Here is a 24,573-nt window from a genome sequence, read left to right as displayed (position 1 = left end):
CCATTTGCCTCCAAATAAGACCACATTTCACTCATTCCACTCAGGTGAGTGATCTTTGTTGGATATCCAAATATGGTATCAACCACATGATTAGCTCCCTGAAGATAGAGAACCATAGTTTATCATTTCATTTCCCACCATAGTTGGCATGGCAGTAGCCACATAGCAGAATTCAATAAACCTTTAACATCCAGGGAAAGAGATGGCCAGTCCTTATGTGTTGCCTGCTTTCTTGCCTAACTGCATTCACAAACACAGGCTCTTCAGTGCCTAACATAGTATTTCTTGGCCTGTAGGACATTACCTGAGCTGGACACAGTAAGTTCCCAGGGCATTGGAGCTGAACAGCATGAACTGCAGGACCTCTTAGCCTTGCCTCTTTCCTGTGCCTGTGGCTGCTGTGAGCATGGTTCTCTTCACCCCCAACCCACCACTACCCAGGCCTCTATCCCTCATTGTTATGACTGACCTTCCATATTCCTTCCCTTTGCCTAGCCCCACTGAGAGAAAGAGAAACAGAGAGAGAGAGAGAGAGAGAGAGAGAGAGAGAGAGAGAGAGAGAGAGAATACAGCAGATAACTCAAGACCATAATAGTTTCCCTTGTAGATTACTCATTTATCTCTTAAAATCTCAAAAGACCAGAATTCTCAACCTACTTTCTGGTTTGGGTGTATATAGGAGTTGAAAAAATTTAAGAATCCAAAACTGTGGGATAGGAAGCCAGAAAGAAAAACACAGGTCTTAGGATAAAGAATTCAAGAACCATTGAACTTATCTCTATGCATGTTTCCTCCCTTCTTCCTCAGAAAAAAAGAAAATTCATTAAAGAGAAAGCATGAATATCACTTTTTGAATAATTTAAGTAAAGCAATGGACCTCTTCTTCCATAATTTTGTCCAGTTATGCCTTCTACCCCTCTGTTTCCCAGCACAGTCTATGCTTAATCTCTGGATCCAGGAAGGAAACTTGCCAAGACTGATCCTTCTGTGTTCCTGGGGGTTAGTCAAAGGAAGTGTAGGTTTGTGGATTGAACAGGGAAATGAGGGAGAATAAGGGTTGTCAAGGAAGAGATGTAAGAGCTTAATAAATAGCTCTTTGACTCGAAAAATAGCCACAGGGGCCATAAGTAGTAATGGGCTCGAGGGAGTAAGAAGAGGATATGAAGCTGAATAAGGAAGGAAAAGGTTAGAGGAAGAGAGTAAATTTCCTCCCGGGTGGAAGCGACTGCAACATCAGTGGGGGATTTGTTCATTAACTTTTAGTGGGACTTGCACTTTAAGCATTATTCCCAGGGATGGGAGTGGGAAAGCGGGGCGGGGTCAGCCGCAACTCTGAACGCTGTCCTTATGGAGCTTTTCCCCAAGGACACCCTGCTTTGGCCTCATCCTTATGGGAAATTGATTACACCTTGGGCACTCCGTCCCTCCCATGTGTGCTGTGACCTTGATGTCACTGAACCAAAAGTCACAAAATCCATGAAAGTCGTAGCAAATGTGAGAGGTGGAAGTGACTAGTCAGACATATCTGTAGCCCTCCCCTCCCTTCACTGAAGAGAACGCCAAGGGCAGATAGGGGAAGTGATCTCCTGGAAGTCCCATGGCTGCCACACTGACTCCACCCCAGATCTGTTAATAGGGATGCTATCTGTTCTGAGTTTATCTGAAGTGTCTTTCCAGCTTAGAGATCGCCCTTCCACACAGAGCACAAGGTAGTGCCCTGTTGCAAAGTCTTTAGTGCAGGTCCTGTGGCTGGTGGCAATGGCACCAGGTCCTTGGACAAGTAACGGGTACCTCCTCCACTCCGGGTGTGTCTCAGCTTGAGCCTCGTGCAAAAAGCTTTTCCATTTTTCACTGCAGAGCAGTTCTCTCATCCAGAGGCTCGTCTTTATAAGAGCTTAACCTTGTCTGTATCCTTTACCCTGAGACCACCTGTGAGTCACCTCCCATTAATCCTCATGACCAAAATTTCAGCAGGTGGCTAGCCATGACATATCCCCTGTTTGCTTTTCCTCATTACCTGGGATTTTTTCTTGCATCATTATGTGGCCCTGAATTCACAGAGCCCCAGAGTTACGAGGGTTCCAATAAGTTCTACCATGTCTCTGATAGGTGCTCATTTAGCCTCTGCTTGAATGCTCCTAGGGATGGAGATTTACTACTTCATAATGCAGCCTGTTCCACCTTTTGATCAGGAATCCTACGATTTCCACCAGTGGGTCCTAGTGCTGCTCTCCAGGTGCACACAGCAGAGGCAGAGCCATCTTCACAAGGCAGTTCTTCCGATAATTGAAGGTGGCTGTCCTGCCTCGCTTGAGTGTTTTCCATTCCTCGCAAAGCATGCCATCTATTTCACCCATCCCCTACTTGACACTGTTTCCAGATCTTTTCCTATTCTGGTCACCTCTCCTATTTGTGAGTGTCCCTTTTAATAAGGTGCCAAAGAAGAGCTCCAAAAGTAGACAGAGTTGGACTTACTGGATTAGATTCAAAAGTTATACATCTGTCAGTATAATCTAAGTTTTAGAGGCTGCCTCACGCTTTTGGCTTATGCTGAGCTCAGATTCCTAAGTCTTGTTCAGATGAGCTGACATTGGCATGGGCTGTGCTCACCCATATGCTTTTTTGAACCTAAATATAGGTCCTTACAATTGTCAGATTCAAACCCAACTTGTGAATTTCAGCTACTCTTGCTAGGCAACTGAGATCTTCATGGGTACTCCTACTGACAGCCAGTGTGTTATCTGTTCTTTCCAGCCTGGTGATATTTGCACAGTTTAAGCTTACTGTCTCTGTCTTTAATCCAGATCATTGATGAAAATATTGACCAGGAAAAAGCAAAGGACTGTGGCACACTATCAAGGACCTTCCTTCATTATCTCACTTGTCAACACTCTTGGATATTTTTACTTAACCAATTACCAGTCCATCTAATTCCGTGTAATTCGGAAGAAGATGGCGTTCACTCCATATCAGCATTGTGTTCCAGTAAATGTGTTGGAAAATGTTAACCTCAGTCCCCAGCGTTCACCTTGATGTGTCTCTTTATACAGAGACTGTGGTCCCAGATATGTCTCAGGAAACTGACAATTTGGCCTCCTAACTCAGAGCCCAGAGACACCCTCGCCACCCAGTTGGTGCCCTGAAGGTTTTGGCTTAAGCATAGGTGGACTTGGAGCCAACCTGAGGCACTAGTCCAAGGCTCTGGTTGGACAGCCCTTCAAATTCCTAACATAAATGATCCTGTCACATCTGGTAGAGGTGGAGGTATAGGGATCTAGCTATGCAGCTAGTGTTCCAAACTGAGAGTCTTTCTAAATTAGAATCAGAACATCTTCAAGGTCACCCCCAGGAAATACATGTCAAAATCTGCCAACTTCAATTACCCAGGGGCCACTATCTCCAAACTGAGCCTGAGGAGTAGAACTTCTCAACAAGGAGTCAGGACCCAAAGCCTTTGATGGCTTCAGGGAAGAAAGCAATGTGTCCATAGTCTCACTCTTTTCCTGGGGTGGGTTTTCTTCCCTACCTCTAGCTGATCTTCCCTCCTGCTCATCTTCAGCAGAAGAAGTTTTAAATTTATTTATTTATTTTGAGAGAGAGGCAGAGAGAGGAAAAGAGAGAGAGAGTCAGAGAGAGGGTCCCAAGGACACCAGGGGTACCTAACCAGGGCCTCGGAAAAACCAGAACATCTCTCATTCTTCTGTCTGCAAAGTCCCCTTTTGCTAAAGGGGGAGGAGAGGAGGGTAGAGAGGGATAATGGATTATGCTAACAGAATAATAAGTAATAACTAATAAAAGGACAATAGTTAATAACTAATAAAAGGTAAATACATGTTGAAAGGATGATACCTTCTTGAATCTCCAAACATCAAGAAGTAGAGTAATGTTGTCTTTGCTTCTGTTCTGAAACAGGATTTGGCTTGTTGGTTTGCACTTCCCATTTGTCTCCTGTAGGTCTGACTTGTGTGTGAACAGGATTTGTCTTCCATGACTTACTCTCCTTTCTGGTGGGTCCCGGGGGCCTTCCTAGCACCACCCCTCTGGCCCCAAGTGTCTCCTGGAGCCTTTCCCCTTTGCCTGCCTCGTGCCCCTCCTGAGTCCTGAGAACCTCTACCTTTTCTCTAGTTCCTCAAGCTCATGCATTTCCTTCTGTTCAATCTGGGGTCAGTTCTGCAGTACATTTTAAAAGGGAAGAACCTTTTACTTTTAGCATTTTTATTTTCAAAATCTTAGGATGAGATGACATTTACAATAACTTAGTATTTTTTTTCTCCTTACAGAACAATGCTTGTTTACTGCAGGTAAATTAGAAGTTACAAAGAAGTATTTTTTTAAAAAGCAAATGCTGTTTTTTAATGTTTATTTATTTTTGGGAGAGAGAGAGAGAGCACAACCAGTGGAGGCTCAGAGAGAGAGGGAGACACAGAATCTGAAGCAGGCTCCAGGCTCTGAACTGTCAGCACAGAACCCAATGTGGGGCTTGAACTCATGAACCACGAGATCATGAACGGAGCCGAAGTTGGACGCCCAACTGACTGAGCCACCCAGGCACGCCTAAAGCAAATGCTTTTTAAAAGTGTCATTCCTAATGTGATCCCTGTCAACATTTTAGTATATTTGCTTTGGATCTTTGTGTGCTTTCATGCATCTTTGTATGTAAAATGGGATGTACTGCACACTTTGTAACCTCAGTTTTTCACCCAATAATTATTGTGAACAGGGAGCCATGTTTCACCTGGTTAGTTGGCTTGATGCTTCTAAAAGCAAGCAGTCTCATCCTTTTGTTGTTCATTCTTTGTCGGCACGAGACAATTGCCCAGCATGTTTGTTTCTTGGCCAAGCCATGACCGAATGTTCTTTTCATTCCTGTCTATCTGAGAGATCCCCTTTCAGTGGCTGATCCTTTCCAAAGTGTATTTCTTACCATGGTGTTCAGAGAGCTTCTTTACCTTCAGGAGAGGTTGTTGGCAACTCTTGCTAAGAACCCTGCCTTCCTCTTGTCACCTCTTGCCCCTGTGACAGGGAAGAGCAGTGTGTCTGGTCTCTAGTAAGGAGAGGGGCCCTGTGAGGAAGGGGAGCAGAGTGGTACACAGTGTGCCATCTTGGCAGAAGTGATGTGGCTCCTGGTCCAGGAGCCCTCTGTTGAGGAGCGGTCTAGAGGGACATCATGGTGCAAACCACAGGGAAGGGGGAGGTGGGACACGGACCTCCCACCTTAGAAGGGCTGTTCAGCTGCAAGTAGACCTGTCCTGCTCTCTGTGGCCCTGAGGATAGGGTGGGCATATGAGTTGCGTGGATAGTCAAAGCAGATGAGAATGTAGAGATCATGGACACCTTTATTTTACAGATGAAAAAACTGGGTTCCAGAATGGAGAAGTTCTTATAGCAAGTAACATTAGAGCTGGGACTTGGGACCAGGACTCCTGGCACCTGGGGCAGAGTTACTGCTACAGCCCATTGTTAGAGCAGCTTTAAGAACTTGCCAGAATGGTGGTGACATACCGGGGCAAGAGACCAAGGGCAAATGTAGTTCCTCGAAAAACATCAGGAGTAAGACTCAGTTCACTTCGTCTTTCCTATTAGAAAGGCTAGCGTTTGGAGATGGAGGGATCTAGAGGAGGTGATGACTGGCAGCCTTTCCCCTGAAAGATGCCATTCAACCAGGAGGTGTTTCTTAAGTGCCTGATTTATGAGACCAAGAGGTCTAGTGAATAAGTAGCCCTTGCCCTTAGAGTGTTTACGAAGCCCTGCATTGTGTGGTGGAGACTTTGCATGTTACAAACACACTAGAAAAGGACCAAAAGTAGTGGGCTGTAGCTGGCAGAAAACTTTTGGAAGAAGCTGGTCTCCTAAGGATGAATAGGATATACATAGAGAGGTAGCAGGAAGAGTGTCATATCTGGACGTGGACTCACACTGACCAGAGACTCAGATTCCAGCCCCTCCCTTCCTTCCTTCCTACCTTCCTTCTTACCTTCCATCCATCCATCCATCTACCCATTCATTCACTCATTCATGTATCCAACTAATATTTGTTGAAGGGCAGGAACGCTCCTAGGTTTAGGAACATGGACGTAGACATAGCAGCACCCTGTGCTGTCATTCAGCTTACATTCTAGTAAGGTTGCAGACTGACCTTGGGCAGCTTGACCTTTTACCCCTGAGCTTTAAAGCTGACATACTGACCCCATCCCACAGGCTTGTGGTGAGCGAGTGAGGTGGTATGATGAGAGTGAGAGGGCCTATGCAGAGCCCTTCTTGGCACCCAGCATATGCAGGTGTCACCTGCCTACTGTCCCTGTTGTTGTTATTGGGATGATTTATTATTGTTATTATTGACTAAGAGCTGGTAGGGAGACACTCTCCCAATGTCTGGGAACAGAAGATGGCTGACGGGGAGCAGGAGGAAATGAGGACTGGAACACGATGTGGGAGAAAGCTTGGAGGGAGAGAATTGAAAGCCAGGGAGCAGAGTGGAAGCCTGATGCAGTAGGCAGTGGGGGTAGGGGGTGGTGTTCTGTTTTGAGGGCCACAGTCATGATGTTAGATAAGTCACATTTATCTAGCACTACCAGCCTACCAGGTGCTCTGCTCAATATTTTGCTAGGCTACTTTCACTTAGTCCTTATAACTCCTCCAGGAGGCAGAGGTTTACAGATGAGGAAAACTGCGGCTCGGGCAACTAAAACAATGATTCAGAACCCAGTGTGAGAGGCAGGATTCAAACCCAGCACTTGTCACCGCTGCAGTCTGGGTGTGGTGGAAGAGCCGGCAGCTCTGCACCTTTCCCAGAGAGCGCTTCTTCTAGGAATACGTGGCCACCGGTGCCAACAGAAGGCTGTGACCCTGGAGGGAGCCTCGTGCCAGCCATTTTCTGTATTTGAGACAGTGCTGCTTGCCAGAGCTGTTAAGTTCCTTCACTTGTGGCTGGCTGGGAGAGATTTCCCAGGGCTGTGTGTGGGGAGGGGTGACATGTTTATGTGGAGGTAATGACTGTGTTGGCTCCCTAAGGGAAAATTAGGATGAGAGCCCAGTGCACTGTTTGGGGACTTGACCTGAGATTCTCTGGTGGCCTGGAAAAGACATATACCTTGCAGATTAATTCAGAAGGTTACCAGCCAATGGAAGTTTTACTTTGCTCTCCTTTCCTGTGCTCACTAGCTACCACAAGTTTATAATTATTTATACTGGTGAGTGGAGAGTGGTCGCGGTCTCCAACAAAAGCAACAACTAATTTCCTGGGAGTCCTCCTTCACTTTTAGAATCTCTGAGTAAATATTGTTTTCTCCAGGGGGTCACCCTCTCTCGTACATAACTGAAGCCAGCAGTAAAGAATTGTGACTTCCTGAGATCATCAGTCTGATGGAAGACCAGAGTTGGTCTGATGGGCAAGGGCAGGTCAGGGGTGAAGTGGGGGGAAGCCAGGAGGGACAGTAAAGGTGGCCCTGGGAGAGAATTTCTCATCCCTGCCCCAAATTTGGTGCTGCCATTTCACCCCCCCTTGACCTGCCTGGCCTTCCAGCTCAGCTTTGTCCAGGGGTGGGCCTGAACATTGCCAGTAGGTAACCATTAGAATCCACGGGGTTCTTAAATGAATTCTGAAAATGAAGAAAACCACTATTTCCGATTCTCTGGCGGGAGGGTAGGAAGTGACCTCAGGCTCGAGGAAGGCTTTTGTCGCCAGAGTAAACCATCGCTGGTCTGGCTCTGAAAGGAGCCAGTTCTCTGTCTCTGGATTACTGCAGATCCCATTAAATTGGAGTTTGGTAATCAATCAGTTTTGCTAATACTTATTTTATGAAGTAGCTACTATGTGCTGAGCACCAGGCTGGGGCTTCCATGTGGTGAGGCCATTTAATCATTTGAAGAGATAAGGGCTCAGAATTGATCTTTGCATCATCTATGAGGAAAAGGTTTATTAAACAAATGAGTAGTATGTGCAAGATTGCCAGGGGAGATTTTAAGCCACTTAAAGAAGTGGACAAACTGCTTCTGAGAGGCTTGCTGGGGCTTAAGAGATACTCCTTTACATGGTATTAAAAGACAAAATTGAGCGGAGTAAATTTAAAAAACCTTGTTGGCTTTATTCAGTGCCTTATGAATCAGGTAGCATCTAGCATCTAATCTGCCAGGTAGAAAGGAGTTCCAAAGAGCTGTACAAAATGAGAGACTCTTCTAGGCAGAAGGGGACAGAACAAGGAAGTTACTAGCAAAAAGTGGATTGTTTAAAGCAAGATCTTTGGGAGGAAGGCAGGGGTCTGTCAGGTGGATTATCTCACTAGTGCTGATCAGGAAATTCCAGACTGACTGGTTAAGATCGCATTCCTGGGAGAGGCTGAAACTGCAGTTGGGTTAGGTATTAAGTCTCAGTTTGGTGACATGGGCATAGCACAAGAGACTCCATTTTGGGCCTGTTGTCTGTTTTTTAACAGTGAGCAAATAGCAGATCCAGGAGACAGTGCAATGGGAAGGCAGCACAGTGGAAAGGACCCAAGACAGAAAGTCAACAGAACTAGCTTCCATTTCTGGTTCTATGCCACGTCTCCACCACTGCACAGCGCTGTCCGCTCCCCATTTCTCCAGCTTGTCCTTAGAGTTAGTATAGCTTTTCTCAGGCTTCACCAAAGGTACTAAACAGGGTGCATGGTGTGCCTCCTTTTGTGTAAAAGAGGGAGAAAACGCAAGTAAATGCACACACACACATTTGTACTCCTGTATTCATAAGTCATCCCGTAAGTGTAGTCAGGAAATTCGTAATAGTGCTTGCATCTGGGGAATGAGAGCCAGGCAGGTGTGGACTTGGATAAGAGGAAGACCCTTTACCATGGATACACTGGGGTGTTTTGAACCACTGGAGCACATTACCTATTTAAAAATTAAATTCATAAAAAAGCCTTCCTGAAGTCCAGAAGTAGTATTACATAGAACTTCCAAACAAAAGGGAAGTTATGGCATTATCTACTCTAAGATACTAATATTGGCTCTTTCTTTTTTTTTTTTTTTTTTTAATTTTTTTTTCCAACGTTTATTTATTTTTGGGACAGAGAGAGACAGAGCATGAACGGGGGAGGGGCAGAGAGAGAGGGAGACACAGAATCGGAAACAGGCTCCAGGCTCTGAGCCATCAGCCCAGAGCCTGACGCAGGGCTCGAACTCCCGGACCGCGAGATCGTGACCTGGCTGAAGTTGGACGCTTAACCGACTGCGCCACCCAGGCGCCCCAATATTGGCTCTTTCTAAGTGCGTGGAATTCTCTTTGAAATTGTTCACTTCTAGACTCTTGCCCAAGGTGGATGTTATTCCTCATTGTGAGGTCATTTGGCAGAAATTTTCGATGTATTGGGTGTCTGCTACTTTCTCTGCTTCCTTAGCAGGCGCTCATGGGTACACACACACACACACAGACACACACCACACCACACACATATAGGAAGCTGACTCCCTTACACCGGGTACTGACATCCAGGGACCATCCACACTAGGCCCAAATCTAACTTGAAAGAAAATGAGCCGGGCAGCATTTACTTGAAGAGCTTGATTCTTCAATCCAAGGACTATGCTTTTTAAATCCAGATCATTAGAAGGGCACAGAATGTAGAACACTGCAAGGCCTCTGTTATCCTTCACAGCCCCTGCCTCCGTGAGGCATGAACAGCCTAGCCTCCCAGAGAATGCACTGACAATACAGTCAGTGCGCCTTGTGAGTGGACCACAATTACAGAGTTGGACTTGGCTTTTTTCCCCAGCGTCATAAAGTTGATACATTTTTACATATCCTTGGATGGGAGGATGGGCGGCCTGGTCATGGGTTTAGCTTCTGGTCTGCTGATTGCCTCTTGGTTCTGTGGAAAGCCCAGGAGATGCCACAGAGAATCTGGAGTATGGGGAATCCAGCTATAGCTTGAAAAGTCGCCTGATTTAGAGAGGAAGTGTGGAGGAAGCATTTAGGGGCTGTCCTTTCCAGCCATAACCCCTCCCCCCAACCGACCCACCAGGAAGAGATACCCAAGCAGTGCCATGCACAGTGACGTGTGCAATGGATGTCCTGTGACAGGCACGGTGGGAGTTTCTGAGGTGGCAGAAGTGACTGGGCAATGTTTCCCAAGCTCCTTGGTGTATTCTGCTTGGCCAACCAGTGTGTTGCTGCAAGAGCTTGAGAAAAAGTTAAAACGTGGGGCGAGAAAACACAGCCCATCTGGTGACTTCCCTGTAATGGAGAGGGAGAGATTTCTAGGACGTGAGCCTTGGCAAAATATGGTCAGAGTAAAGAAAATGGTTGAGCATGTCTCCATGCTTTCGAGTACTGTTGGTGTTACTTGTGCTATGTTGTTCTTCCTTCCAAGGGGCTATTTAGGGAAAATTGTGTAGATCCCAGTGTTGAACTTCCAAACAAACGCAAGCTGCAGCCAACTCTGGCACTGCAGATGGCCATGTTCCTAGTGTGGCTTTTGAGAAGTGTGTTTCTTTTTACTCAGCTCCATCTATCCCCTCTTCCCTGACACACACACATGCACGTACAAAAATGCACACACACACACACACACACACACACACACAGTTCCTTCCTTTGCAGAAGAGATGGGCAGTCCTCTCTCCATTCTAGAGCAAATCCTTTTGAAGGTGAAGACTATTGTGATGATATTTTTGTCTCTTTGTACTGTTTGCTAATAAATTTAAAAGTATCATTGCCAGCAGATTTGAGGCAGTTGCTAAGGTGCAGGCCTGTGTGCTATAGCACTTTTGGAGTCTCCAGAGATGGCTACTCAGTGCTCTTGGGGGCTCAGCAGATGTTTGCTGATGATGATTGTGGCTTTGAGGAGTCTCCATATTCCTTGAATTTCTCAAATGAAATGTGGAAGGGGGTCCCTGGCATAGGAGGGGAAGGTGGATTTTTTTCTCATGTCTCCACTGTTTTGCAGTCATATGCCTCCCTTGGAAGCAAACCTGTACCTTCAAAGAACCTGTTTCTGAGTGAGCAGGCACCTGCTGTGCAGGACAGTCACCTGGGGCAGCTGGGGGTGTGGGAGTATGCACAGAAGTAGCAACCTGTGGTCTCAGACCCAGCTCTGCTTTTAGCATCCTGTAGAACCCGCCCATTTCCTCAGTTCTGCCTCAGTTCCCCATGGGTCAAGTGGGACCAGGAAGACTCGCCTCACATTGTTGTCAAGAGGATTGTTTTAAATGCATGTGTTACTAGAACATTTCAGACATACACAGAAATGGAGGAGACAGTGGAGTGAACTTCAGACCCCCTTACCCAGCTTCAATAATTATCATCTCACGGCCAGCTTCTGCCATCTCTACCTCCATTCATGGCTTCTTCCCCACTATTATCCTCCAACAGCGGAACAGGGGCACTCAAGGTAAAGAAACAATGGTGAAGTGCCTTCTAGAGTCCCTAACAGGTATTAAGTGCTTAAAAAATATCTGTGGAATCTGAACTTGTGATAGTATGAGCTTTAGAATTATTACCTCTTGGCACCTCTGTGGGTGGAGGGGAGGTGGCCAGATGCCACGCTATTTTTTGCTGCCTCACAGTGAGAAGACCTCATGGTAGGTCAAGTGACTTGTCTAAGGTCATGTAGCCACCAGGGATTATGAGGCTGTCACCAGGTCCCTGGTCTCCCACATCCCATGTGTGTGCTCCTAGCTCCATGCTGCTGTCTCCGTGTTGATTTTTCCTTTTGGCTATCTTCTTAGAGAGGAACAGGAGACTTATAAAATTTTATGTGGGCTCACAGTTTAAAGAGAAACTGGTTATGGGGCTATAATAACCACACATCCATGGACACAACTGCTTACTGTCTTGAAGGATCAGCAAATCCAGTTCAATTAATTCATCAGACACTTAGAGTGTAACCTTTGCCTTGATCTCCAGAAAGCAGAAGATGAGTAAGACATGGTCTCGGCTCTCAGGGGGCTCACAGTCTGATATGCATGGAGACACACAGAAAATCAGAACAGAATGCAATGAGTGTATGTTGACAGCATGAACCGAGGGCCAAGGGCGCAGCAAGGAAGGCTGTGTAGCTCCCAAGCACTGTCTCCATGAAGGATTACCAAGACTGCCAGAAATTCTGCAACCCTGACACTGTGGCAGTGTGCATTTGCATTTATCTGATTCTAAAAGCTGACTACTACATTTAAGGCAATCCCTGTAATCTTTTCATGAAGCAAGAGCCCTTACTGGGTACGTTTCCCAGACCACTACAGGAGGAATTGCTCCACCAGTAGAAGTACCATCTGCCAATCCATTATTCAGTATTATCCACCATAAAAGTTGAGGCCAACTATAAAGAGTTAGCTCACTTCAGAGTTAGGAGCCTTCGTCTGCACAGACCACCCTCAGCTCTGACACAGATCACAAGTCTGGCGGTCCCTATACCTCCCTTTGGTGAGTTGCTGGAAGGACTCACAGAACTCACAGAACTCACTGAAAGCTGTTATATTGATGGCATAGTATATTGCAAGGAAAGGACATAGCTTGAAGGCAGCCAAGGGATGAAGTACATAGTGTAGAGTCCAAGAAAGCACCAAACACGGAACTTGGAGCGTCCTCTCCCCATGTGGTCAGGGCAGTGTCACTTTCTCAGCATCAGTGTGTGACAATACTCACAAAGTAATGCCCATTATGCAAACCAGAGCTTTGATGTCTAGAGTTTTTATTGGGGCTTGATCATATATACCACCTGCATGACTGATCCTTAGTCTCCAGCCTGTGTGGGGGTAGAACTGATGCCATGTGGCCCAAAGACCTCACCATAAATCACATTATCATACAGTTTGGTGGCCAAATATTCCAGACAAACAAAGATGCTTCCATCAGCCATGGCATTCTAAGCAGCCGAGGGCAAAGATCTGACCTCTTTTTGGTTAAGGTTAATTATTTACTGCACAACTACCAAAGAGTCTTCATCTGCTGAAATATCAGTGGCCAGCTTTGTGGGGGAGCCTGAAGCTTTGGGAGAAAAAAGGAGATGGATACAGTAGTGAGCATAGTTCAGAAAATTAGTTTACTTTTTCAAGGTAAAATTCAGTAGTGAGGAATTTGAATGTCTTTTTCTTTTCCTTCTGGCTCCTGAATGGCACACAGCAAGTAAATGGCAGAGATGGGGCTAGAACCTCACTTCAGGAGTGCTTCCTCAGCACAAACCAGTGGTGATGTGAGCCATCCATCCACTCTCGGGCAGCCCCGGGGTAGCTGCCTGATGCTTTCCTCCCCACACTCAGGAAGGAGGGAGAGGGGCACCTGGTGGCTCAGTCGGTTAAGGGTCCAACTCTTGATTTTGGCTCAGGTCATGATCTCACAGTGGTAAGATCGAGCCCACTGTCTGGCTCCATGCTGAGTGTGGAGTCTGCTTGGGATTCATTCATTCATATTCTCTCTCTCTCTTTCCTCTCCCCCTTCCCCCTCCCTCCCTCCTTCCCTCCATCCTTCATTCGCTCTCTGCCCCCCTTCCCTGCTTACATGGGCACACTCTCTATCTCTCTCAAAAAAGAAAAGGAAAAAAAGGAGAGAGAGAAGTCAACAGGAGTAATTTGAAACTCTCTTTCCTTCACTTTTGTTTTCCCTCCTTCTTTCCCAGAAGTATTTGTTGAAGATGTAGTGAAATGGATGGAAATAAGGGCAAGAAAGCAAGAGTGATGGAGGAGACTCCTTGTTTCTATCAGGCATCTGTTGCCCGGGGGCTTCCTTCCAGGTTACTTGCCATTTTCAAGGAGGTAGATTTCTCTTCCCTCCTCTGCCTCAGTCCTCACTGTTATATCAGAAAAAAATCAAAACATAATGCATCCTCCATAAATTCTGATCTAGCTCATGCAGGATCCCAGAGAACCCTGGCTGCCCTTTGCCAGGGTCTGGAGATGGAGGAGTGAGTGGCGGAGAGGTCAGAAGAGGGCAGGCTCTTATGTGAAGCTGTGCATTTTGTTCCCTAAGTAAAGGGATGCCCTGTGCATGACCTGGGAGCCAACTCCCAAGAGACTGAGATGGGGTGACTTGAGCTCATTGGAAAAAAAACAAAACAAAACCCTTAGCCTGTGATATAGGGAGGTGGCTGTACCCTGTGGTACAGAGCAGGGAGCCTGGTTGGAGCAGCTGAGGCTGCAGATTTCTGGGCAGTCATTGCCCAACAATGTGGTGAGTCAGGGCCTGGAGTGCAGGGAGGTGACGTGTGTTGACTCTCTGGGTCAGAGGTGGTGGAACAGGGATGTGGGGCAGGGTGCAGAGTGGAGGGGCTTCCCCCAGGTGGACACAACACTGTGTCAGCCTTGGCTTCTGGTTCTTGGCTGCAGGTGGGGAGAGGCAGGGCCCAGTCCCTCTTTCTGAGGCAGTGAGTAAAATCTCTTCTGGGCATGGAGCACGCGTGTCTGGCTTGGTCCTGCCAGTCTGTCTCTTTTTCAGGAAGAGAACTATGAGCAGGATGGAAAGAGACACTTAAGTACAGATAGATCTCTCTAATGCTGAAGTTGGCAATTGAGAGGCTGAGCATTGAAAGCGAGGTCATTATCCTGCCAGCCTAACAGTAGTACCTGCAGTGGAAGGTATGAGGCTAGAATAACCAGGAAGATGGGTGCTTGCCCCCGGCCAGTCACAGTTTGAGACCCAGAGCCAGGAGACAGGTTGAGAAGGTTCCAGTGTATGTGCAGCCCACACTTGCAGATCAAACCCCTCATTTCCATGAGGTCGTTTACCCTCTGTGTTTCGTGGAAAAGCCATGCAGCTCAGGGGAGAGAATAGAGGTGGAAGGCCCATTGGAGAAAAACATCTTCAAGATGCAAGGGATGGGTTGTTGATTGGCATAAGGTCAAATCATTATTTGCTGGCTGAAGAAAAAAAATACCTTGCCGGGGGGGTGGGGGCAGAAGTGCTGGGTTTTAATCCTAGATCAGAAAGGGTATAAAGCAACTTTTGTCAAAAAGCCACGGGACTGGTAGTTGGCCACCAAAGAAGTTTCATGATCAGCTGGGTCTGGGAATGCTGGCTTAGGTGGAGATACTTCAGGTCTTCTCAGAGCCTCTGGTATTCATTGGCCTGTTACATTTCCTAAAAGAGAGAGAGGTTGTGCATGTGGAACATCCAGTGTTCTGAAGGACACAGTGTATGGAATGCAGGAAAGATAAAAAAGAACACTGACTTGGAATCATTTACATCTAGATTAAAATTCCAGCTCAGTGACTTACAAATGTACTAGCATGACCCTGAACAAGTAAGTAATTTTCTTGGGTCCTAATTTTCTCAGGTGTAAAATAGGTCTAATAATTCCTATCTCATAAATTTATTGTGAGGAATAAATGAAATCAGATATATAAAGAATCCTGAAAAATGCTTGTAACATAGTAAGCACACAGTAAAGGATGGTGGGTAGGTGGGTGGGTGGATGGATGGATAGATGAGTGAGTTGGTGGATGGGTGGATGGGTGAGTGGGTGGATGGATGGATGAGTGGGTGGGTGGATGGGTAAATGAGTGGATGGATGGATGGGTAGATAGGTGGATGGATGGTAAGCACACAAAAAGGATGGATGGATGGGTGAATGGATGGATGAGTGAGTGGATGGATGGGTGGATGAGTGAGTGGGTGGATAGAAGGGTGGGCAGGTGGAGAGATAGATGGGTGGATACATGGATGAGTGGCAGATGGATGGATGGGTGAGTGAGTAGATGGATGGATGGGTGGGGTAGGTGGGTGGATGGATGGATGGATGGATGGGTGGGTAGACCAATGGTAAGCACACAGTAAAGGATGAGTAGGTGGATGGATGGGTGAGTAGGTAGATGGATGGGTGAGTGGGTGGATGGGTGGATGGATAGTAAGCACACAGTAAAGGATGGATGGATGGGTAGGTGGATGGATGGATGGATGGATGGATGGATGGATGGATGGATGGATGGATAGATGGATGAGTGAGTTGGTGGATGGGTGGACGGGTGAGTGGGTGAATAGATGTGTGGGCAGATGGATGGATGGATGGATAGAACAGTCAGTCTTGGACCACTACCTTAGTTAAGCAGAGTTACTATTCTGGGGCACTCCCAGACTACAAAACTTGATTGTGTATACGTGTCCGTGTGCGTGTATGCACACATATGTATACAAACACTCATTCGTGCATTTTCCCGAGTCTTTCCGAAGACATAAAAGTTAGGAGCACTTCCCCCATGCTTCCATGGCATCCTGGGCATGGCCACAACCCAGCGACTACTCCACTGCACTGTAAGTGTTTCCCCATCTGTCTCTGTAATGACATTGAGACTCTTAGAGCACAGCACAGTCTCTGCACAAAGTAGATGCTCACTAAATGATTGTAAGAGGACTCGTTAGCACCTCCTCTCAATAGTCTGGCAGCTAGGGCTACTGCACCAGTGGCATCTGAGAGGCCTGACCCCACCAGCCTATTAATGTGTCATAACCTTTCTTGAGTGTCAAAAGCAAGTCCTTTGAACTCAGTATTGACTGAGAGCTAGAGGGGCTGATGACAAGGTCTCTATATGGGTGAGACGAGAGCAGGAGGTGCAGCAGTACAGGGGGTCTGCTGATAGCAGCAGGCCCCAGGTCCTTCCCTTCCTCACCACATGGCCTGGTGGCAGTCAGTGCAGAAGCTCCAATTGCCCTCCTGTGCTGGGATATGCATACACTTAGTCCACCCAGTAGCCCTCTGTGGGCAGAGCCCCGTCCTGGGCCCTGTGGTGTTACTAGCAACAGAGGAAGCTGGGCAGAGACCACCTGTGCATTCAACCACGAGCAACAATCCTCTCCCTTCCTCCTCCATTTCCTCCCCTTTCTAGATTTTCTTCCTGTCGTTTGCTTCACTCCCCTGTCTGTGCCAGAGCCTAGTGAGGCATGCCAAGGACACTGCCTTCTGTTATGGTCCTGTGGCTCTGTCCAGGATATCCTCAGCCTAACAGGACAGAGCCAACTCCTGGTCACGGAAGGCACCGAACCCAAAGAAAAAGCATGCATGGCTGGGGCAGGCTCTCACCTTACCCACAGTCCATATGGAGGGAGACATCCCTTGTATGGATTATTTCACTTTTTAATTTCAGAACAGGATGTGTTTTAGTGGCTCTGGGTGTGTCTACAGGAGGTGCCAGGGCCAGGGTTGGAGATTACTATTCTCCTGAAGCATAATGGAAGACACCTTCCTTGACTGGGGCCCCCAGGTTTGAGGAAGATCTAGGAAGTGCTTCTGGGTGTCTTACCCAATTTTCCTTGCTGGGGTTCCTTTCCATTTGCTCTGACCTCTGTTTTTAATGAAGAGGAATAGCAACTAACCACTGTTGTCTACTAGTTAACAAAATCTGAAACCAAACCAACAAACAAACATTGCAGGCTCAAGTTCAGTGTCACTAAATTCCACAGTGAGAGTTAATTACAGTGTCTTTTTGCCAGTGTACTGTTGTTGCAAGTTCCTGAACAATTGTTTCTCATGCAGACCTAGTTACAAGCACCAGTTTAAATGTATGCAATCTAACAGTCTAACTGTGGTGTGAGAGTAACACCCCTGTCCCTGGCTCGAGGCCAGAATTTATTGATGTTGTTACTAAAACGATGAACAAAGTGCCCTTACTCAGAAGAGTAAAGTTCATTATTTACTCATTTGCACCTGAAATCTTTCAAAGGGCGCAGTCTTTAAATAAAAGTTACCAACACAGTTCCGAATGTCATTTTTTCCCCCATGCTGAGAAGCCTGTCACCTCTGCTTTTGAATGGAGGGCAGGGACCATCCCCTAATATGGTGTCTATTAAGCTGCTCTGCACCTAGTGGGGAATTTTAAAGCTCAATAAGTTCACAAAAATGCAAGGTAAACTTTGCAAATGAAGCCAGGTAATCAGCTGCTAAGTCTTCTCTGACATGTGCAACAAATGGTTTGCAAACCACACCAGGCCTCAGCTACTGGCCTTCCAAACATGGCTGATGCCTAGGGCGTGCGTTCTCCTCCGGGTTCTTGCCAACACAGCACAGTAGATCTGAAATTTATCCCCACACTCGAGTGTGATGGGTGCCTGCTCCATCTCTGCAGTCAGCCTGCGGGTGGGCGGGGAGGGTGTGGATGGGAGCCAGTTGGCAAGTTGTCTGGGCCAGCAGGGCAGCTGACATGACACATTCTGTGTGGACACTCTTCTTATGAGGGAATTGTCTCCAAGCTTGCTTCCACGCTGTGAGCTCCTCTCCGAGACTGTTCACAGTGGGGCAAGCCACAGGAATATGGGCCCTGGAGCAAAACAGCAAGGGAGGGGTGAGTCTTGAAGAGTAGTTCCCAAATTGGGCTGATCTACAGTGTCACCCATGAAGCATTTTCAAAAACTGATTCTTTCACCCCTTAGATTCTGATTAAGTAGATCTGGGGCCTGGCCAGGAACTGGTGTAGTTTCAAACGCTCCCCAAGTGGTTGTGATGATTAGCTAATGTGGGAGCCAGTGACATCACCGTGGGTGTCCCATTCCAACCTCACCCCTGCATAGCAGCGCCACCCATCTTCTCTTTGCCCTGAGCATCTATCTGTTGGGGGATGAGCCCCCAACCCTCTCCTGTCCAGTTTCTAAGGCTCAGGACCTACTTCCCAGCCCTCTGCCCACCCCAGCACTGTGAGCTGTGGATACCCACCTATAGGGCCATCATGGTACAGAGGGAGTAGATACAGACGGGAATGCAGAGCCATATGTGTTTGGTAGAAAAAAATAAGAATGATGAGTATGGAGCCTGAAGAAAGCAAGAATAAGGGGGGATTTCATGAAGAACTTCCAGTTTGTAAGCAAATGTTCTACAGATCGGTTCTGTCTTCTGTAGGCTAGAACATCAGGAAAGGGTCCAAACTGAAGCTAGAGGCTTGTAGGGTACAGTAAGATATAATATGTGACCCAAAGGGACAAGATACAACCAGGAGGAGCTAAGTGTGGCTGCAGGGTCTCTGTCACAGAGATCTTCCTGATGAGCACAGGATGGCTTGTGGCCTCCTAGCCTGGAGGCAGGAAGATGGGTCAGAACACCTCTGGTTATCAGTCACAGGCTAAAACTCTTCCCTGTATTGTTTAGCGTGAGAAAAGCTGTCCTCAATGGCGCGTGCCCCGTGGGACATGTGCTTGACTGTTTTTTTTAAATGTTGAAAGGTCACCATGAACCATTTGCATTTCCCCCTTAGGTCTTGGCACTGGTGTGTAACTCGAGGCAGTGGCACAGCATTGTTTTGTGGGCTCCTCTTAATGTGGCACTAAATTTGTCGCACTCCAAGATTAAATACTTGGTCCCAACCTTGCGAGCACAGAGCGCTACCAGAATGAGCTAGGCTGTTGTTTGCAAGCTGATATTCACCCACTGAGTCCTACTTGCACGTGAACTCCATGGGCCAGGCTGACCACAGCTCCGGAGATCCGGTGCAGAACTAGACACAGAAGCTGCCTGTCCTCGTGGAGCTTCTGTTTTCCTGAGGGAGACAGAGAGGAGATAAACAAGCAAGATAACTTCAGATAGTGAAGAGATGTGATCGAGAAAGGAAAGGGCCAGGGGATGGACCGGAGCGTTGGGACAGACCTCATGGTGGGAGGGGTGCTAGGACTGAGAACAGGAGTGTGAGCAGAGGGCCTAGCTGGGTAAAGAGGTCAGCGAGGAGTCTGACAAATGTCTTGGGGTAGAAACCAGCTGGGGTGTTCAGTGAGCAAGAAGGAAACCAAGGGGCTGAAATGGAGTAAGCAAGGGATTGAATAGTAAGAAATGAAGTTCGAGAGGAGCCAGACCCCGGATCAGGTCAGCCTTGGAGTCTGGCACAGGGTTTAGACATATTCTAAGTCCATGGTCATTCGGCTTAAGGCCTTTGTGTGATGTTATAGCTGGAGTTATATCTTAAGGCCTCACATATAGTACTAGTGGAGGGGCTAATGGCTTCAGCCCAGACTCCCTCCTTTTACAGGCAAGGAGGCCTGCCAGGGGGTCAGTGTAGAAGAGTGTTCCCTTGAGAGAGTGAGTAGGGAGGGGCTGTCTCCATTCTGAATCTGGGCAGAGCACACAGTGGAACGGTGGGGACCAGGGTCAGGGAGAGAGAAGATCTCAGCCCAGCATTGGAACCCAGGAAGGCCAAGGCCGCAGGCTGAGAAACAAGAGAAAGTGAAGCAGCAAGCTGTGTGGGGAGCCAAGAGGGCAGAGTAAGCAGGCTGGACCTCAGGACAGGAGACAGGGAGCCAGAGTCTGTTTTTCTATGTCTGCTGGGTAAACCAAGCAGTGGGAGGATTAAAGAATGTTTTCCATTTTAGCCACAAATTACACTGCATTCAGCCCTGGGCTTCAGGCATGCCTGTAGACTTAGGTGCTGTGCCATGTGACTGCCTCATGCTCCTTTGCCAAGACTTCCCTCCTCGATTGAGGCCCTGTCCCTAAAAGTCTTTCTTTATCTCTAGAGTCTCTAGATGGCTCTGGGCATCAGTCATGGGCAAGTCCACAGGGCTGAGGGGCAGGAACTGGGCTCAGCCCAAGAGGCTGTGTGTGCTGGGGCTCTGGGGACCAAGACCAGTTGGGGGTGGGGGTGCTCAGGCTCAGTGAAAGGAGGGACATGTACTCAAAAGCTGGCCTTACTCTGGTCAGGCTATGAAGGGTTCCTGGAGAAGGAACTATTTTTGGAGACAGAACTAAAAAGAGAGAATATGGTAAAGTTGGTGGGGTCTCTGTTTCTAAAGTAGATGTTTTTGAGAGTTCTTGAGCACTCACTCAGCAGAGGGAATGTTGGGCAGCTATGTCTGAGGGCAGAGTGGCACCAAAATGGCAGAATGAGGCCACACAGGATGGTTGTGTAGCTCTGGAACAGGAAGAGTCGTCCCTGGGTCTGAGCTATAGGAAGTATTGCCCAAAGTGAATTGGGGTTCCTTTGCTACTTTGACAAAGAAACTTAACCTGATATGTTCCAGTCATGGCCAAGGTCCATGGTAGATGAAGCCATAATAATGATGGTAATGATATTAGGTAGCAAATACTGGGTTCTAGCTGTGTGCCAGGCACGGACCCATACAAATTCCCATGTGTTACCTCATTTCATCTTCACAGAAGGTGTCTTATACAGTTATCACTGTTCTCAGTCTCGTTTCTAGACTTACCCTATGACTTAGCAAGCCCATGACTTGGTAGTTACCTAAGTGAAATGAGAACCTATTCTCACACCGAAACCAGTACACCAGTACTTACAATGACTTTATTCATAATCATAAGAAGGTGGAAACAGTCCAAACACCTCTCTGCTGCTGATGGGTAGGTGGACCATGGCACGTCCATACAATGAAACACCATTCAGCAATGAAAAGGAGCAGACTCCTGGGAATGCCACATGGATGAGTCTCAGCTGCCATGTGATGAGTGAAGGAAGTCAGGCCCAAAGGCTCCATACTCTCTAGTTTACTTATACGGCATTCTGGAAAAGGCAAAAATTAAAGGGACACATGGCAGGTCATGCCAGGAGCTGAAGATCGGGGAGATGGACTCCAAAGGGACCTGGGGTTTGGGTGGGGGGGGGGGTATTGAGTGAATTGTAATTATTCCTTGTCCTCATTGTGCTTGTGGCTGCACAGCAGTGTATGTTTATCACAACTCATGGAACTGCACACTAGTGAGGGGAATTTTGCTCTATGTAAATTATACCTTAATTAAAAATGAAAATACAACTCAGGGATGATTGGCCGCTTTTCAAAACTGCTCCGGAAGGATTTTGTTTACATAGTATTCTCACCTGCTACACTGTCAGTGCTCCCATTTCCAAAGGGCGCTTTGTTGGTTTCAAGTGAATATTGCGGCTGAGCTGTTTGCTATTTGGAGACTTGGAAGTAGGAGCCATAACCCGGAGACAAAGACCCAAGACAGCAGAAACAAAGAAACAAACACAGAAGACAGCTAGCCTTGTATCTTAACAATGGGGACATTAGCTAAGTGCTTCCTAATCCTTTGATACCTTTGACATAACCATAAAGCTGATGAGATCTTACTTTTGTCTGCTACCGCCTTATAGTTTACAAAGCTCTCTTGAGGCATTCACTCCTGATCTGCACAATGCCTCTGCCACTTAGGTGGGACAAGTGTCATCTCCATTGTTAAAAGAGGAGGGAGGTGCTGAGAGTTCTTACCTCTGTGTGTGGGTGCATGCCGCTTGGCCCTCGCCACAGGCTGGCTAATCAATCTAAGATGCATGGTAATTTGGTGTGATATTACTATCTTACTTATCCTCACTTTTCCTCATCAAAATCTCAAATATCACTGGTGTGAGTAAAACTAAGAATTGACACTGAAGGAGAAAAGTAAAGGAATGCTAACTGCCTCTTAATGTTGGCCTAATTTAGAATATGAACGCGTCTTGTTCCAGTCCTAATAGGAGTAAGTTTACAAGCTCCCACCTGTTCAGAATGGTCTGACCGGTAGTTAGTTACCTGTTCTCACTGTGTGATGGAAAGTCTGCTGGGCTCGGTGTCTAGAGCCTGGATTATATCATGCCATCTATGAAATATGAGTGTCACTTACTTATGTCATCTGGGACTGACTGTGCTAATCACTGAATGGCTTCTGCCCTAACCCTCACTTCCACCCCCATTTATTGAGCCAGCTCAGCCCTGTGCTCAGTTTCAATGTGCCGTGAGGAAGACACACACCATTCCTTTTTCAAGTTGCCCACAGCCTCACTCCTCAGATAACCCTCTCTCCCAAATGGCAAGTGCTTCCTGAAGCTTTTTGGTGTGGGTGTCCCTTCTGTGTCATCTGACTGTGAGCCTCCCAGGGCAGTGATCATATCTACTTTCTTCTGTCTTCCCACCATGCCTGGCACTAGGGTCTGCACACGGTGGGCGCCCACTTGTCTTTAGAAAGAAGTCTTTTAGGCCAGGAGGGCCCTTAGCCTACAGTACAAGCTCTCACAGGCTAGATGGCACTGTTGCTAGAGTCAAAGCAGGTGTGTTCTGAAATAAGAGGGAGGAGGGAAGAGAAAATAGAGCAGGAGGCCCTGGACCGTTCACTTGCTGAGTTTGACTCAGACACATTGCAGAGACGCAGGGGGACTCCTGCCTCACTAGCATGGAGCGCTTTGCTGTTCCAGGGCATCTTCACCAAAGTGGCTTTAGAGGGTTTTCCCCACAACCTTGGTAGTAGGCAGGACACTGCACCAATTCTAATTTTATAGAACGGCAGCTTGGAGAAATCAAGTGCCCGGGCAGAAGTTAAGTGGCAGCTAATTGGTAGAGATGTCTTAGATCCATACCTTGCTGGCGTCGCCCTGCCAATGTGGGCCCCCAGAGTTTGTCCAAGGTGGATGACTGTGGTCAGGAGAGTGGCCTGGGTGAACTGGACCCAGTCTGAGAAGGAAAGGTGGGGTTCGCAGACAGATTGACTGCAAGGCATCAGCCCAACCTCTGCCTCAAAATGTTTGCTTTTGTGACCGGGGGGCAGAACATAGTCCTTTCGGAGGAAACAGACGATCACACGTGCAGGTTCTTTGAAGAACGGCAGTTGCGGGTAATTTGTATACTTACTAGGATCTACAGTGAATGGTTGATGTTTTATTTAAAGAATGATCTATTTGGGGATGCTGCTCTTTGGGTCGGGTTCTGTCTGTCTTCTGTCTGTTGCTTTATTACATTCACATATTTCTCTTTAAAATGAAACAAAGTAAATAAAACCATCCTGTGCATTAGGCAGAATGGGTGTCATGACCGCGCCCATTTTACAGATGAAGAAATAGCGGGTCAGAAACGTCAAGAGTTGTGTCTGAGATCACACAGCTGATAGCTAAAATGTCAGCTCAGTTTGAGGCAAGGATCAAATCTTGTCCTCATTTCGCCTTGGTTTTTCCAGGCTATGTAGAGATCACAGAATTAGGAGGGCTGTTGTGGCTATCAGAGACTAGGAAAACACCTATCTAGAGTAATGAATGATTAAGGATATGCAAATTGGTGCAAATTTGAAAGAAAATCGATATATCTGTTTGTGCCTTCTGATTGTACTCTCCTGTTTCCACAGGATGATGAAGATAAGCTGACCTGGAAAGATCGTTTCCCAGGTTACTTGATGAACTTCGCCTCCATCTTGTTCATGGTAATTTCCTTGATGGAACACCTGCCTGTAACTTATGCATGTAGATCCTGTAGAGCAAATGCTATGGGTGGGTTATTCTAGTATGCTGTGGGGATAACGAGGACTAGTAAAGATGAAGCCACAGTCCTGTCTAAACAGGGAAGATCTTACCTGATAGCGAGGCCACTACCCGCCATCTGAAGAGGGAAAGGTGATTCCCTTGGACCTGGGATGGGGGTCAGTGGCCTTCAGTGGCTAGAGAAGGGGGCTCTGTCTTCCCAGCCTTGAGCCCAGGTATTTGAAATTGGAACTTCCAGGGGTGGGTTGTGATGTGGTGCCTTCCGCATTGAGACAGACCAAGACCTTGGAAGAAGTAATCCAGGTAAGATGGCTGCAGAATTGTGGCAGCCTGTTGGGGCTGTGGGCTGGCTGGCTCTCCCTGATGGTTTGTGGAAGAGAACAGAGCCTGGAAACCACAGAAGACAGCCAGCTTTGGCTCCGCGAGCCTGATTCTTCAGCCTTGCCATGTTTACTTCCCTATGTT

At 47.2% G+C, this 24,573-nt stretch overlaps 1 protein-coding gene across 1 annotated transcript in view; it reads left to right on the top strand.

Annotated features, from left to right (window-relative positions):
- Positions 1 to 24,573, top strand: part of ANO2 (anoctamin 2) — a 338,133-nt gene that overhangs the window by 241,650 nt on the left and 71,910 nt on the right. The window contains exon 15 of the mRNA XM_027074096.2: positions 23,976 to 24,050. Coding sequence (XP_026929897.1) covers positions 23,976 to 24,050 — 75 coding nt within the window. The remainder of the gene's footprint in view (positions 1 to 23,975; positions 24,051 to 24,573) is intronic.

The sequence above is a fragment of the Acinonyx jubatus genome, chromosome B4 (assembly GCF_027475565.1).
Source record: "Acinonyx jubatus isolate Ajub_Pintada_27869175 chromosome B4, VMU_Ajub_asm_v1.0, whole genome shotgun sequence".
NCBI classification, from domain to species: domain Eukaryota; kingdom Metazoa; phylum Chordata; class Mammalia; order Carnivora; family Felidae; genus Acinonyx; species Acinonyx jubatus.
The sequence above is the reverse complement of the archived record's forward strand: the minus strand, read 5'-3'. Positions and strand labels throughout refer to the sequence as shown.